Raw genomic sequence first — 12,278 nt, 5'->3', positions numbered from 1 at the left:
GGCACACACCCAGCTCCACTTAAAATGACATGATCAAAAAAATACTGACTGGATTAGAACGCATCTTTGGAGTGTATCAGTAAACGTTGGACATACTGCAAGCTGACACTGTCGGAGCCTCAATCCCTTATACAGCTGTAGACACTTTGGCTGCTGATGGGCCCACTGAAGAGGACTTCCGGATGGCCCAGTCACACTGTTCCATTAAGCCTGTAGAAGCAGAAAAGAGCTCGCCCAAAGGTGAAAATAAACATAGGGTGGCCATGCGTTTCAAAGGAGGAAAAACGTTCCTCTGGTATTATTAAGACAAAACTGTGCAAAAATATAAATTTGCAGAGCAAAAGCCAATTACAAATGCTCCCAATGCTGATTCATGAATAATTTATAAAATTTCAAAAATGGCTAGGCTGCATTCATTAACAGAAATTGGGGCATAACCAGTGGCTCACTGTCAGAGGGAAAAGTGATGGGTGCATAGGTACAAACCAGCAGAAAAAAAAATCTGGTACAATAAAGCTATATTTCCATAAAAGTGAATTACAATTTTCTTAGTCTGAAATTAAGAGCACCAATGTTCTAACAGCAAAACTAGTGAAACTTCTCAGAAAAATGCTGCATAACCATACTACTAATAAAATGAAGTATCACCACCAAGAGACTCAAGGGTATTCTGAGTGAATAAAATCAAAAAAAGGTGATTTTGGAATATGCAATCTAGACTACTATTTTGATACTGAGATGTAGCCACCAATCATAACACGGGGGTATGAGTTTCCAGTGAACTTGGTTAAACTGGAAGCCCAACAATATGATCGTACTTTCAAAAAGAACCACACTAAGTAGCCAATTACAGCACAGGATGTGTAGTCCAATGGCTAAGGGGGGCACCTCAGCATTCATAAGGACGTTAGACAGCCCAAAACAAAGCAACAAGCAACAGAGTATTGACCATTGTAATATGAGGGAAAACTGAATCATCTCAACTTAAGCAAGAAACAGAACCATGCTAACACTGATGTGGTGTTTAAGCAGCTGGAAACTAAAACAAGATTAACTTGTATTGAAAGTTTGAAAAAAATCTCTAAAAACTGTTGACTTTTAAGACTCTCAAAAAATGGTTTTTAATTACACAAGACAGCTTGAAGCCTGCACTGTCTCAAACGGCCTTCAATTATACTCATGGCATGAATGTTAGTGAAATCCTCAATGCCCTGAGAAATTTCCCAAATGAGTTTGTCATGTGAAACAAATACATCAATTGTATATCACTAATATTTTAATATATAAAATGTGTGATGTATTTCTTACTCATCACTCCACACTCCAAGCAACGCACCATTTCACTATGCTATGGCACCATTGCATTTGACACTTTTTGGCCATTTTGTTTTCTTTTATTTGGGGCATAATATTTGGCTATTTCAGATTTGATGTTGCGCCATAAGTTTCTCATTGGTTTATACGTATTTATTTTGTCTAAATTTATCCTGTTAACTAGCAACAGGCCAGTAATTCCCAATTACCCAGTTCGACCTTCACACCCCATTCTACTGGCTGGAGATGGATCAGGTGCTTTGATGGACCTACAAGACTTTCAAATTAAGTTGCAAATCAGAACCTCCTAAACAAAGACTTACTTTCTTGGATATAAAGTGCATTATAAATCATTGTGTACATCTTCGATAATCTTATTTGAAACAGAATGTTGAGATGAGCTGTTTCCAAAGACCCCGAAACTGGTGGTCTAGGCTCAAGTAATGTCCAGGACAACAGTTTCCCCAAAGACATATTTCTTACATTCTGAGCATTAGGGCTGCTCAAATGGGGCCACACTAAAGACCACTTCGTGACACCTCCTGGCCCAAACTCAGGCTGGAGCTCATTCTACATCTCATCGTCCAGGATCAATGACGTTCTTGGGAACATGCACTCTTCCTCTGTGAGAGAACTTGCACACTGTAGTTCACACAATTTGAAGAAAAAGGAGAACATAACCGTACAGATGAGCAAACCTTAATTGAGTATACCCATGAAACATAACGGAAAAAAAGATTGATGCAAGTATAACCATTCCCTTAAACCTCACTATACTAGGTTTTTACACAGAACTATGATTATCTCGGGATGTGAGACCATGTGGACGTCACTCACTTGCTTCAGTAGGTATGTATCACTGGTTACAAGTAACTCAATATCAGTTTTTACATAAAGAATGGTATAAATTTGATACCCCCTGGTCTTAAAAATGAAACAACACTACTTAAAGGAAGTTTATATTTTTCAAAATGGTTCTGTGCTTACCTTCACTTTGCTGTGTAAGTCTGGTTTGCAAATCTATAACAGAAAAAGGAAGACATTAGCACAATCAATAAAAATTGTTCTTTTACACCAAGAAAAGGATAAGTTACCTAACTGTAATCCTAGTTCTTTACCAGGGGCGGTCCTCAACCTCATAAGCACTGAACATTCCCGGCTATGTGTGGGGACCCCAGAGCACATTTTAAATTTATTATATATATGTATAGCATAAAATGTTTTAAAAAATGTATATGCACATGTATTTACATACATGTAGCCTACAATAAAAGCTGAAAAATTCCTAAGTTACATTAAGTTATTTTAGTAACATTTCATCAGATTTAAGCATTTCTGTAAATAAGAAAAGAAACAGAGTGCAAACTAAGCCTTTATTGAAGAGAAAACTTCAAGGAAAAGCACAGGCACTGTTAGCCAAAAGGCTGCATTAAAACATGACCGAAGAAAACTGGCTCCATGACTAATCAATCAAAATTTTGTATAGAGCGCACTACTCACCCGTGAGGGTCTCAAGGTGCTGGGGGGGTTGGGGGGGAGGGATGGCAAGGAGGGTCATTGTTCGAACAACCATGTCTTAAGGTTCTTTCTGAAGAGCAGGAGGTCTTTGGTTGTGCGAAGGTTGGCGGGGAGGGAGTTCCAGGTTTTGGGGGCGAGGTAGGAGAAGGACCTGCCTCCTGGGATGGTGCGTTGGATGCGGGGGACTGTGGCTAGGGCGAGGTCGGCTGATCGGAGGTTGCGTGTGGAAGTTCACCCCTTCGTTGAGGTAGGTTGGGCCGGAGTTGTGGAGGGATTTGTGAGCGTGGATGAGGATCTTTTGTCTATGGGAAGCCAGTGAAGGGGGGATTTGAGGTGTGGTGAGATTAGTTCATAGCAGAGGAGGCCAAGGACGAGGCGTGCGGCTGTGTTCTGGATTCTCTGGAGTTTGAGTTTGAGTGTGGTGCCGGCGTAAAGGGCGTTACCGTAGTCTAGTCTGCTGCTAAGTGCACGGGTGACTATCTTCCTAGTCTCTGGGGGAACCCATTTGAAGGATTTTTTTTTTTTTTTTTTTGTGCGCGGAGTGTGTGGAAGCAGGAGGAGATTAGGGCATTGATTTGCTGTGTCATGGAGAGGGAGGGGTCCAGGATGATGCTGAGGTTGCGTGCGTGGTTTGCAGGGGTGGGTGCGGGGCTTAGGGCGGTGGGCCACCAGGAGTAGTCCCATGTGGTTTTGTTGGGGCCGAAGATGATGATCTCGGTTTTGTTGGAGTTAAGCTTGAGGTGGTTAGTAGTCATCCAGTTAGTGGTGTCGAGGAGAGCAGCGCCTGTATCCCATCAAGCCCCAAAGGTAACAGTTAGGGCAGTACTTTACGGTGATACGCAGAACCGGAAATAGTTGTGTATTAATTGCTGGATGCAAGGTTTCTCCGGGGAGGTGGGTGGGTTTCTTATGAATTTGATGAGGATTCCCCTGGAAGAGCACTAGAAGTACAGTTAAGTAACTTATCCTTCTCTTCCATGGGATCCTCATCAATAGTCATTGTAGGAAAGTGCAATTTTTCTAGCATAGTTACTGCCTGATGTCAGTGTGTTTAGACTGCAGTTCCTGGGGATCCTGCTAACCAGGATCACAGTGACTGTTCACTATACTCTAAATGTCCGATAAACTTTCGACACTCACAATTGGCATACTCGTGCACCTATGCAAGTCCCTAGTATATGGTAACTAGAAACCAAGAGCATTGGTACACCAGGGCCCCTCCACGGGCTACACCATCTACTGTGCCATCCATGGAGCCCAAGCAAACTATATGCAAGCCTCCCATTGCACGCCGTGCAATGTTCAATGCACTGTTTCACCAATAACCCTGGTCACTGCACTAAAACATTGTAAGTCACCCCTATGGTAGGCACTTCAGCCCAAAGGCAGGGTGTAGGTAACTGGTCCCTTGTTTGCAGTACTTGTATGAGGCTGGTATGGTGGACACCTATGGTGTTGGCATCTTATACCAGGCCACCCCTATTAGTGAGATAGTGTCTAGGATGCCAGGGCTCTCTAGTGGTAGCCATGTTGAGCAGCCAAGACTTATCTAGGAGGAGTGTAAAGAATGAAAATGTCACTTACCCAGTGTACATCTGTTCGTGGCATCAGTCGCTGGAGATTCACATGTTCTGCATAGCTCGCCATCTGGTGTTGGGTCGGAGTGTTACAAGTTGTTTTTCTTCGAAGAAGTCTTTCGAGTCACGGGACCGAGTGACTCCTCCTTCTGTCTCCATTGCGCATGGGCGTCGACTCCATCTTCGACTGTTTTCCCCGCAGAGGGTGAGGTAGGAGTTGTGTTGTAGTAATAGTGCCCATGCAATGGAGTGACTAAGTATGTACCTATTTAAGGTTAAAATAATATATATACAAATGTACAAAGTTGAAGCTAACTTCCAAACTGCTACAGGCTCCCGGGGAGGTGGGTGGGCACATGTGAATCTCCAGCGACTGATGCCACGAACAGATGTACACTGGGTAAGTGACATTTTCAGTTCGATGGCATCTGTCGCTGTAGATACACATGTTCTGCATAGACTAGTAAGCAGTTATCTCCCCAAAAGCGGTGGCTCAGCCTGTAGGAATGGAAGTGGTTTGAAATCATGTTCTTAACACGGCTTGACCTACTGTGGCTTGCTGTGCGGATAACACGTCTACACAGTAGTGCTTGGTGAACGTGTGTAGCGTAGACCATGTGGCTGCCTTACATATTTCTTGCATTGGGATGTTTCCTAGAAAGGCCATGGTAGCACCTTTTTTTCTGGTTGAGAGTGCCCTTGGTGTAATGGGCAATTGTCGTTTTCCTTTAAGGTAGCAGATTTGGATGCATTTAACTATCCATCTGGCTATACCTTGTTTTGATATTGGGTTTCCTGCATGAGGTTTTTGGAATGCAATAAATAGTTGTTTAGTCTTTCTGATGTTTTTCATTCTGTCAATGTAGTACATTAATGCTCTTTTGACATCTAATGTATGTAGTGCCCTCTCAGCTACGGAATCTGGCTGTGGGAAGAACACTGGTAGTTCCACTGTTTGATTTAGGTGGAACGGTGAAATAACCTTTGGTAAAAATTTAGGATTAGTCCTTAGGACGACTATTTTTGTGTAGTTGTATAAAAGGTTGTTGTATTGTAAACGCCTGAATTTTGCTTACTCTTCTTAGAGATGTAATGGCGACGAGAAATGCAACCTTCCAGGTTAGGAACTGTATTTCGCAAGAGTGCATGGGTTCAAAAGGTGGACCCATGAGTCTTGTTAAGACAACATTCAAGTTCCAGGAAGGAACAGGTGGTGTTCTTGGTGGTATAATTCTTTTAAGGCCTTCCATGAATGCTTTAATGACTGGTATCCTATATAGGGAAGTTGAATAGGTAGTCTGCAGGTATGCAGATATTGCCGCAAGGTGTATTTTAATGGAAGAGAAGGCTAGATTTTTGTAAGTGAAGCAAGTAACCCACCACGTCCTTTGGAGTTGCATGTAAAGGTTGGATCTGATTATGATGGCAGTAGCAGACAAACCTCTTCCATTTACTTGCATAGCAGTGCCTAGTGGACAGCCTTCTGGCTTGCTTTATGACGTCCATACATTCTTGGGTAAGTTGTAAGTGTCCGAATTCTAGGATTTCAGGAGCCAGATTGCTAGATTCAGCGATGCTGGATCTGGATGTCTGATCTGTTGGTTGTGTTGTGTTAACAGATCCGGCCTGTTGGGCAATTTGATGTGGGGTACTACTGATAGGTCTAGCAGTGTTGTGTACCAGGGTTGCCTTGCCCAAGTTGGTGCTATTAAAATGAGTTTGAGTTTGTTTTGACTCAATTTGTTTACCAGATAAGGAAGGAGAGGGAGAGGAGGAAAAGCGTAGGCAAATATCCCTGACCAGTTCATCCATAGGGCATTGCCTTGGGACTGCCTGTGTGGGTATCTGGATGCGTAGTTTTGGCATTTTGCGTTCTCTCTTGTTGCAGACAAGTCTATTTGAGGTGTTCCCCAGAGTCTGAAGTAAGTGTTTAGAATTTGGGGGTGAATTTCCCATTCGTGGACCTGTTGGTGATCTCGAGAGAGATTGTCTGCAAGTTGATTCTGGATCCCTGGAATAAACTGCGCTATTAGGCGAATGTGGTTGTGAATTGCCCATCGCCATATTTTCTGTGCTAGAAGGCTCAACTGCGTTGAGTGTGTCCCCCCCTGTTTGTTTAGATAATACATTGTTGTCATGTTGTCTGTTTTGACAAGAATGTATTTGTGAGTTATAATTGGTTGGAAAGCCTTTAATGCTTGAAAAACTGCTAGCATTTCTAGGTGATTTATATGCAGTTTTGTTTGATGTACGTTCCATTGTCCTTGTATGCTGTGTTGATCGAGGTGTGCTCCCCACCCGGTCATGGAAGCATCTGTTATTACGCATTGTGGCACTGGGTCTTGGAATGGCCGCCCTTTGTTTAAATTTATACTGTTCCACGATAGAAGCGAGAGGTAAGTTTGGCGGTCTATTAACACCAGATCTAGAAGGTGACCCTGTGCTTGTGACCATTGTGATGCTAGGCACTGTTGTAAGGGCCTCATGTGTAGTCTTGCGTTCGGGACAATGGCTATGCATGAAGACATCATGCCTAGGAGTTGTAATATCATCTTTGCTTGTATTGTTTGTGTTGGATACATGCGTTGTATGATCTTGTTGAAATTTTGAATTCTTTGTGGACTTGGAGTGGCTACTCCTTTTGTTGTGTCTATTATGGCTCCCAGGTATTGTTGTACTTTGCAAGGCAAAATGTTGGATTTTGCAAAGTTGACGGTGAACCCTAGTTTGTAAAGGGTTTGTATGATTTGATTTGTGTGTTGTAAGCACTTTGTTAGTGAATTGGTTTTGATTAGCCAGTCGTCTAGATACGGGAATACATGTATTTGCTGCCTTCTGATGTGTGCAGCCACTACTGCTAGACATTTTGTAAAGACTCTTGGTGCGGTTGTTAAACCAAAAGGCAACACTTTGAATTGGTAATGTATTCCTTTGATACGAACCGTAGGTATTTCCTGTGCGACGGATGTATTGGTATATGGAAATACGCGTCTTTGAGGTCTAAGGTTGTCATGTAGTCCTGTAGTTTTAGCAATGGTAACACTTCTTGTAGCGTGACCATGTGAAAGTGGTCTGATTTGATGTAGGTGTTTAGTATTCTGAGGTCTAGGATTGGTCTCAGTGTTTTGTCCTTTTTTGGTATTAAGAAGTACAGTGAATAGACTGCTGTGTTTGTTTGTGTGTTTGGTACTAATTCGATTGCATTCTTTTGCAATAGTGCTTGAACTTCTATTTCCAGGAGTTCGGAATGTTGTTTTGATAAATTCTGTGCTTTTGGTGGTATGTTTGGAGGGAATTGTAGGAATTCTATGCAATAACCATGTTGGATAATTGCTAAGACCCAAGTGTCTGTAGTTATTTCCTCCCATGCTTTGTAATAATGACCTATTCTTCCCCCCACTGGTGTTGTGTGGAGGGGGTGAGTGACATCTGAGTCACTGCTTGGTTGTAGGGGTTTTTGGGCTTTGAAATTTTCCTCTATTCCTAGGGAATTGCCCTCCTCTGTATTGGCCCCGAAAGCCTCCCCTGTACTGTCCCTGGTAGCTGGACGGTGTTGCCTGCGAGGTGCTGGATTGTGTGGCCTGACCCCGAAACCCCCCTCTAAAGGGTGTCTTGCGGAAGGTGCTGTAGGTTCCTCTGCGGGGAGTAGAGTGCGCCCATGGCTTTAGCAGTGTCAGTGTCTTTTTTAAGTTTTTCGATTGCCGTGTCCACTTCTGGTCCGAACAGTTGTTTTTCGTTGAATGGCATATTGAGCACTGCCTGCTGTATCTCTGGTTTGAACCCAGACGTTCTTAGCCATGCGTGCCTTCTAATGGTCACAGATGTATTAATTGTTCTTGCAGCTGTGTCTGCTGCGTCCATAGAAGAACGTATCTGGTTATTTGATATGTTCTGCCCTTCCTCAACAACCTGCTTTGCCCTCTTTTGTAGTTCCTTGGGAAGATGCTCGATGAGGTGTTGCATCTCATCCCAATGGGCTCTGTCATAGCGCGCAAGTAGTGCTTGAGAGTTAGCGATGCGCCACTGGTTTGCAGCTTGTACTGCGACTTTTCCCAGCTGCATCAAACTTGCGGCTCTTTATCCGGGGGTGGTGCATCCCCAGATGTGTGGGAGTTGGCTCTTTTCCGGGCTGCTCCTACTACGACGGAATCTGGTGGCAGCTGTGTGGTGATGAAAACAGGGTCTGTAGGAAGTGCCTTATACTTCTTTTCCACCCTTGGCGTTATTGCCCTACTTTTGACCGGCTCCTTGAATATTTCCTTTGCGTGCCGAAGCATACCTGGCAGCATAGGCAGGCTTTGGTAGGAGCTGTGGGTGGAGGAGAGGGTATTGAATAAAAAGTCATCCTCGACTTGTTCTGAGTGGAGGTTTACGTTGTGGAATTGTGCTGCTCTAGCCACCACTTGAGTATGCTGAGCTGTCTTCTGGTGGTGATGGCTTTGTTGGATATGCCTCCGGACTGTTGTCCGACACTGGGGCGTCATATAAGTCCCAAGCGTCTTGATCCTGGTCACCTTGGCTCATGGTGGTGTGAGCCGGGGAATGTGACGGAGTTTGCGCTGGTGAGACGTTAATTACAGGTGGAGGAGAGGGTGGCGGAGTAACCTTTTTCACCATTTTTGTTTGTGGCGCCTGGTCTGTTTGAAACTCCAGTCTCCTTTTTCTCCTAATAGGGGGAAGGGTGCTTATTCTTCCCGTTCCCTGCTGTATGAAGATACGTTTTTGCGTATGGTCCACTTCGGTGGATTGCAGCTCTTCCTCAAACCTATGCTTTCGCATCTGAGAGGACAGTGATTGTTCCTCTGTATAAGAGCCTGGACCTGGGTTGGTTACGGGTTGTTTCGGCACCGAAACCCTGCCTGTATCTCTTTTCGGCTCCGAGGTGGCTTTTTTCTTTTTTGGCGTCGAAACCTCTCGGCGTCGATCTTAGTCGGTGCCGCTGTCTCGGCGTCGAGCCGCTTCTACACCGCTATCTCGGTGTCGTTGCTTTTCTCCAGCACTTTCTCGATCCCGAGAAGGCTGCGTGCCGGTGTCTCGACCGGAGTCGGACGATCTCGGCACTGTTTTGGCCTTTTTTCGGTGCCGATGGTCGGTCACCGAATTCAAGGGTGGAGCCATGGCCTGGTGGCAGTGGCGTCCCCTGGGCCTTGTCACTTTTCTTCTGTGTTGTTTTCGACGTCTTACTCACGGTTCTTTGATCGTCTAATTCCTCGGAGTCCGATTCGTGGATCGAAAAGGTTTCTTCTTCCTCTTGTTCCTCGAACTCTCGGTGCGCTGTCGGCGTGGACGCCATCTGAAGTCTCCTGGCTCGACGGTCACGGAGTGTCTTTCGGGACCGGAACGCACGACAGGCCTCGCAAGTCTCTTCACTGGCACAGGTTACAGACCAAATGTTGGTCTGTATACGGGTATTTGTTGTGGCATTTGGGACAAAAACGGAACGGGGTCCGTTCCATCGACGTTGTTCGACACGCGGTCGGGCCGACCAGGCCCCGACGGGGGATCGAAAACTACCCCGAAGGGCACCGGAGCGCGTCGATCTTCGATGCGGTGTTGACTCTAACTACGCCGATCCCGAACGCAACAATACAGCCGAAAATCTTCCGATATTAACTAACTTTACGTTCCGAAACTCGGAGCGACAGGAACACGTCCGAACCCGATGGCGGAAAGAAAACAATCGAAGATGGAGTCGACGCCCATGCGCAATGGAGACAGAAGGAGGAGTCACTCGGTCCCGTGACTCGAAAGACTTCTTCGAAGAAAAACAACTTGTAACACTCCGACCCAACACCAGATGGCGAGCTATGCAGAACATGTGTATCTACAGCGACAGATGCCATCGAACCTTACAATACCACAGCAGTCACACAGCAACTTAACATACATGAAGAGAACCACACATTATTGCAAAAATAAAGTGTAGGAAGTTGGTTCTGAATGTACTATTTCAAAGTAAGAAATAGCATGCACAGAGTCCAAGGGTTCCCCTTAGAGGTAAGATAGTGGCAAAAAGGGATCATTCTAATGCTCTAATTTGTAGTAGTGTGGTGGAGCAGTAGGCTTATCAGAGGGTAGTGTTAAGCATTTGTTGTACACACACAGGCAATAAAAGGGGAACACACACTCAGACAATTCCAGGCCAATAGGTTTTTGTAAGGAAATGCCTCCTTGGCATGGTTACCCCCTGACTTTTTGCCTTTGCTGATGCTATGTTTTGATTTTAACGTGTGCTGAGGCCTGCTAACCAGGCCCCAGCACCAGTGTTCTTTCCCTAACCTGTACTTTTGTTTTCACAATTGGCACACCCTGGCATCCAGGTAAGTCCCTTGTAACTGGTACCTCTGGTACCAAGGGCCCTGATACCAGGGAAGATCTCCAAGGGCTGCAGCATATGTTATGCCACCCTGGGGACCCCTCACTCAGCACAGACACACTGCTTGCCAGCTTGTGTGTGCTAGTGAGAACAAAACGAGTAAGTCGACATGGCACTCCCCTCAGGGTGCCATGCCAGCCTCTCACTGCCTATGCAAGTATAGGTCAGTCACCCCTCTAGCAGGCCTTACAGCCCTAAGGCAGGGTGCACTATACCATAGGTGAGGGTACCAGTGCATGAGCATGGTACCCCTACAGTGTCTAAACAAAACCTTAGACATTGTAAGTGCAGGGTAGCCATAAGAGTATATGGTCTGGGAGTCTGTCAAACACAAACTCCACAGCACCATAATGGCTACACTGAAAACTGGGAAGTTTGGTATCAAACTTCTCAGCACAATAAATGCACACTGTAAGGAAATGCCTCCTTGGCATGGTTGCCCCCTGACTTTTTGCCTTTGCTGATGCTATGTTTACAATTGAAAGTGTGCTGAGGCCTGCTAACCAGGCCCCAGCACCAGTGTTCTTTCCCTAACCTGTACTTTTGTATCCACAATTGGCAGACCCTGGCATCCAGATAAGTCCCTTGTAACTGGTACTTCTAGTACCAAGGGCCCTGATGCCAAGGAAGGTCTCTAAGGGCTGCAGCATGTCTTATGCCACCCTGGAGACCTCTCACTCAGCACAGACACACTGCTTGCCAGCTTGTGTGTGCTAGTGAGAACAAAACGAGTAAGTCGACATGGCACTCCCCTCAGGGTGCCATGCCAGCCTCTCACTGCCTATGCAAGTATAGGTCAGTCACCCCTCTAGCAGGCCTTACAGCCCTAAGGCAGGGTGCACTATACCATAGGTGAGGGTACCAGTGCATGAGCATGGTACCCCTACAGTGTCTAAACAAAACCTTAGACATTGTAAGTGCAGGGTAGCCATAAGAGTATATGGTCTGGGAGTTTGTCAAACACGAACTCCACAGCACCATAATGGCTACACTGAAAACTGAGAAGTTTGGTATCAAACTTCTCAGCACAATAAATGCACACTGATGCCAGTGTACATTTTATTGCAAAATACACCCCAGAGGGCACCTTAGAGGTGCCCCCTGAAACTTAACCGACTGTCTGTGTAGGCTGACTAGTTCCAGCAGCCTGCCACACTAGAGACATGTTGCTGGCCCCATGGGGAGAGTGCCTTTGTCACTCTGAGGCCAGTAACAAAGCCTGCACTGGGTGGAGATGCTAACACCTCCCCCAGGCAGGAGCTGTGACACCTGGCGGTGAGCCTCAAAGGCTCACCCCTTTGTCACAGCCCAGCAGGGCACTCCAGCTTAGTGGAGTTGCCCGCCCCCTCCGGCCACGGCCCCCACTTTTGGCGGCAAGGCTGGAGGGAACAAAGAAAGCAACAAGGAGGAGTCACTGGCCAGTCAGGACAGCCCCTAAGGTGTCCTGAGCTGAGGTGACTAACTTTTAGAAATCCTCCATCTTGCAGATGGAG

At 45.6% G+C, this 12,278-nt stretch overlaps 1 protein-coding gene across 6 annotated transcripts in view; it reads right to left on the bottom strand.

Moving 5' to 3' along the window:
* The window catches only part of RBM39 (RNA binding motif protein 39), a 561,368-nt gene that overhangs the window by 227,078 nt on the left and 322,012 nt on the right, over positions 1–12,278 (bottom strand). For all 6 annotated transcript variants that reach the window (XM_069243868.1, XM_069243870.1, XM_069243869.1 and 3 more), the window contains one exon: positions 2,302–2,334. In XM_069243868.1, the coding sequence (XP_069099969.1) occupies positions 2,302–2,334 (33 nt within the window). The remainder of the gene's footprint in view (positions 1–2,301; positions 2,335–12,278) is intronic.

The sequence above is a fragment of the Pleurodeles waltl genome, chromosome 7 (genome assembly GCF_031143425.1).
Source record: "Pleurodeles waltl isolate 20211129_DDA chromosome 7, aPleWal1.hap1.20221129, whole genome shotgun sequence".
NCBI lineage: Eukaryota > Metazoa > Chordata > Amphibia > Caudata > Salamandridae > Pleurodeles > Pleurodeles waltl.
This window is presented reverse-complemented; position numbering and strand designations above follow the sequence as displayed.